Source organism: Tamandua tetradactyla, chromosome 10, assembly GCF_023851605.1.
Source record: "Tamandua tetradactyla isolate mTamTet1 chromosome 10, mTamTet1.pri, whole genome shotgun sequence".
In the NCBI taxonomy this organism is placed as follows: domain Eukaryota; kingdom Metazoa; phylum Chordata; class Mammalia; order Pilosa; family Myrmecophagidae; genus Tamandua; species Tamandua tetradactyla.
In genome coordinates this window covers 89650131-89655126 of record NC_135336.1, presented here as the reverse complement: position 1 = coordinate 89655126, position 4996 = coordinate 89650131, and the positions used below count along the sequence as shown (strand labels likewise).

Genomic DNA, 4996 nt, shown 5'->3' with positions numbered 1-4996 from the left:
AATATTATAACTTACGTAGATCAGAGCAAGTTATACAGATCTTATATAGATCATAGGCTAAAACTTCAGCTATTCTGGTGCATTTCAAAGTTTTATGCACTCACACAAAATGCAGCAACATAATGATGATAATGATAATGAAATTACTACTATCACTAGTGATTACAACAAAAATGATAGGTTGTTGATAATGGTAAAAGCTGACATCAACTACCCACTAGCTCCATTTTATATACTGTGCTTGACCAACTCATTTAATATTCATAGCCACCTATGGAGAAGATACATTTATTAACCTTCCTTAAAGATGAGGAAATTGAATTACAGAGCATTTGGTAGTTAATTGACACTCCAAGTGAGCATCAGAGATAAGATTATAAGCCAGGAAATCTGAATTTTGAGCTCTTATTCTTAACCACTGCATATACAGCTTCCTAGGAATAGCTAAAGTTGCTTGGCGTAGCAGAATAATGAGGAAACATAAGGAGCCATTAATGATCTGTTGTCAAAGATGGTATTTTTCTTAACTACATACAGTGGAAAATTTCATTTTGGCATTAACTTTTAGAGGAGAAAATGGTATTTGTGTGACTATATTTGCAAACTCAAAATAAGTTATGAATAATAACTTTTTCTTTAGTTTAATTGGTGACTGGAATTTCCTAAATCAGAGCTTAGAAAATTAGAAAGGAAAGTAATATTTAATTAGCATCTCCTGTGTGCCATGTGCTTTCTTAGTATTTTTACATTTATTATCCCCCTCACTATATGCTAAAAAGTAGGAGCTTTTAGTTCCATTTTTATTTAAGAGGCCACTGAAGTCCTGAGAGAGAGCAATTTTCGAAGGTTACACATCAATAAATGTGTTTAAATGCTACTATGAAAGACTCATAAAAGCACAGTCCTGACACTTCCGTTTCAAAATGTTTAACTGATATTACAGCTGTATCTCATTCCATACATACCATATTTCCTTGAAAAGTTAAACACAAATAAAATGCAAATCTTTGTCTTCCCACATACTTGAGTTATCATTTTTTAAAAAAGCTTCATCTTTTTCCTTTACATCTGTTTCCTAAAATTTAAATTTTACTTACCTACTGTTCTGGTTATTAATGATCTATTAAGTTGACAATGTAACACAGCAAAGATATCTGCCATTTTAGGTCATCATTGTTAAATTTAAGAATCATTTTAACCCACTATTTACCATTCAAGTGCTATGTAAGTATGGATATGAATACGTTTTGCTTCTTTTAATCATAAGATCATCTTTGCATCATTTAACAGAACTCTGGGAATCAGAATTAAAGCACAATTACAAATACGGTCACAAAAAAGGGACATAAAATTTCATTGTGACCCATAAGGCTACAGGATCTACCTGTAGATTGTTAATTAATGTAATTTTATCTGCAGAATCCTTTTTGCCATGTAAGACAACATAGTCACAAGTTCTGGGGATTAGGATGTGGACATTTTGGGGGACAATCATTCAATTTACCATGCATACAAAATCTAGAAACAGGGGAAATAATGGAAGGGAAGATCCTTTAGTAATTTAATTGAAATAAAGTAATGCATATGCTTCCTTAGACTCCAGAGCACCAGAGAATAATGCAACACAGGTGACAACAACCTTAGTTTCTGCTAAAGCTGCCATTGTTATGAACTTGACATTTGCTCTGCTACTGATGCTGTCTGCTCAACCTCTTGCCAAGATGAACATGAAAGGAGAACACATTTTCTATATAGGTATCACTTATAAAAAATGGTAGAATGAATGGGGGGGTGATGGTCACACAAGTGTGTGATATTATGGGTGTGTGAGAAGGTAATACTTAAATACAAATGAGGAGATGAGCTAACTCTGGCCTTGCCAATCTTAGTGTCTAAATATTTGAAATATTACCAGGCCAAATAAAATTTAAATATGTTATAAAGTCTCATTTTTGGAACATTTATTATTTTATGCTGTGTTTTATATTTTTATTTTGTTGGACTTACACTAATATGAAAGATTTTAGTTTAAAGTACAACTTTACAGCTGACTGCCTTATTCGTTTTGGTTTTGCTTTCTTTCTTTCCTCAAATGTGCCACAAGTAAGTCTAAGATAAAAGGACTAGAAATAATATTGGTTTGGTAGAGAGAGGCAGAAATTTGTCTCCATCAACCTCTGGACAATATTTACATATTAATAGAACTCAGCAATTTAGCAGAAAGCTGGTTATCAACTGCCTTATGTATCTTCTCTCCTACTTTCCTGCCACAGGATAGAAAGTTTCTACACTAAGTCTCTTTAGCTAAACAATTTGCCTAAAATATGATTCCCTTATCCTGACCTTATTTACCTGAGAGAAACTCCACAAGACAACACCATGCTTTTAATATAGAGTTGTTTATTGTATACTTACAGAATAAAAACTGGAAGAAATACAGAGAAAATTCAGGTTAAAGCAAAAGGTTCAAATAGGTTTAAATTAGTGTGCATTTAAAAAACCTAGCTGAAAAGCAGAGAACAGCAAGGGAAATCTCATTTTCTCCTATGATTACAGTGCTTGTTAAAACCTATCCTTATAATTTATGCTACCTGAAGAAGTCTGATCTGTCTTCTGTCTAAACTCATCATTGTTACCAAATACATTGTTATTTCCAATTCAGTGGGTCATCTAATTAGGAATTATAGTTTATATTTTGAAGAATAAAATGTCATATTCAGTTTAAATTAAAAATTAAAAAAATATATGTCCTTCATCTTTCACCATAAGGAATGGAAAATCCTTTTCAATATGAACAGTAATTATGGTAACTAGATTGGTTATTCAAATAAAAAAATTAAACATAGACATTCCCTTTTGTGCATATGGACAAATACAACTACATTCTTCAAAATAGTAATGGAATAAAGTCTCTGTTCAAATAAAAGCAGATGAAAAATAAGCAAAACTTATTTTGGTAAAAATGCATAGATTTGATACAATTGAAATTTATAGCTGAGGCAACAGAATGCATAATGTATAATCTTAATCAGTTATGAAGGTAAAATCTCGATAAACTGACCTTCTTTGGTATACATATTATAAAAACTCCTTAAGAAAGGGATCTCATGGAAGTCGGGATTGCTTAGCAACCAGTGACCCATGGGGACCAGTTCATTTTGGCCTGTCGTAGATCACAAGTCTCACTGGGATTGCTGTGAGTCTTACAGGTGGAATGCCCCAAACACATCAGATGAGATGTCACCGGTACATGGCCTAGCACACACAGGCGTCTAACACATACTTTTGGGAACCAATTCTTTCTCTTAATTTAATGCGTCACCTTTTCTTTTGCCCAACAACACTGAGACAGCCAAACCATCCGACTTACTTCATAGCGTGGGATCAAACCCTGCAGTATTTTGCAGGAGTCTAAAGAGTTGGAAAGTACAGGTTCCTTGCTTCACTTGGATCCTTGTTAACCTTTTAATAACCATGCTGCAGAAGTCCATAGACATATGAAATCTTGTTAACCGCTGAGTGGCACATGAGAGTTTGCCTATTAATCGCTCTTTACTAAAGCTATGGTCTACAGATGAGGAATGATGGGTGATGGTCAGAGCGACAATTATAGATACATTGGAGGATCAAAATAAACTTTGTTTTATATGAGTGTGAAAAACATCAGCAGCTGTAGCCCAACAACACACTAATGAGATGCTGTTGTGTTATTTCTGGGGCATGTGGTAAGGAAGGGAGCTGGAAGTAGATGCTGACACACACCAGTGAATATATATATAAAGGCCACAGGTATCACCAAACCTTTGCAGCTGCTACTGAATATGCACTCAGACTTCATGACTGTTCTGGGCTCTTGTGGGGTTTGTGATGCTACAACCTGCAGAACTCAATGTTACATCCCAGTTACTCCTGTTGCTCTTTGCTCCACTGATGTAAACCCAGTCTTTGGAGTCTGCTTACCCAGTAACTGCCAAGGAAATCTCTGGCTCCTGGATAACTGCCAAGAGTCCTGCGGAGAAGCCCCGAGCTGTGAATCCTCAAGCTGTGAGCCCAGGATCTGCATCACACGTTGTGACGTATCGGATCCCCGTGTGCCCTGCAACTCCCCATCACTGGGCAAAGTATGCAGTACCTGTGAAACTACCAATATTAGCCTCAGACCCAGCTGTGGCCCATGCACTCAGACCAAGGGGTACGTATCCAATTGCTACGCGTTCAACCGAGGTGCATCTAAAATCGGCCAGACCCTCCACAGTGGGTCCAGCTGTTTTGGACAACTTAACTACTTATCCAAGGTTCACCAACCCTTAAGCCACTGCCGACTGCAAAGCTTGGAGTATAGAAGTTTTATACCCAGTGTCTTCTCGCCATCGTGTTATATTTCAAGCAGGTACCAACCTCAAAGCATTTTAAGAAGACCTTGCCGATATCTGAATTATATGCCTGTGAGCCACCGACCACTGGGCTATCTTTCTAGAAACTTCCGTTCTCTGAGCTGTATACCCAGCACCTTTCCACCTCTGAGGTATTTATGTAGTGGCAGCAGACCTCTGAGTTGCTATTGATCAATTTATGGCATCTGTAGCATCTGGAAATTTCCCACTGGGAAGATTTGATGGAGTATCTACCTTCTCTAATTTTCCTTTGAATCACTTTATGTGTCTCAAGAATTTTGTTACAGTAACCTCAAATGTAACTCCACAATCATTACTACACACTGGCTTTTAAGTCTGTTTCTCTCTTAATGTTCTTTATGTTGAAGACTGATCCTTAAGGTAGCATTTTCAGAATTGACTGTGATGGACAAACTGAAGAGATTTCACGTCGAATGCAACTATCAGGTTTTTGCTTTGTTTTGCTTGTTTTTACTTTGGCTGTCATTGTAGCTTGACTGCAAGTGTGATTATAACCTACCTTTCCTTAATGAAGAGGTGCCTCCACGGTTTGGTTATAGCTATTCCAGCACATTTTTTCAGACGGTTCTGCTTTCTGTCAC

The 4996-nt window shown here is 36.5% G+C and overlaps 1 protein-coding gene across 1 annotated transcript; it reads left to right on the top strand.

Annotated features, from left to right (window-relative positions):
- Positions 1-3821: 3821 nt before the first annotated feature.
- Positions 3822-4565, top strand: KRTAP24-1 (keratin associated protein 24-1). Its single transcript, XM_077117648.1, has one exon. The coding sequence runs from the start codon at positions 3822-3824 to the stop codon at positions 4563-4565; it is 744 nt and encodes a 247-aa protein (XP_076973763.1).
- Positions 4566-4996: the final 431 nt, after the last annotated feature.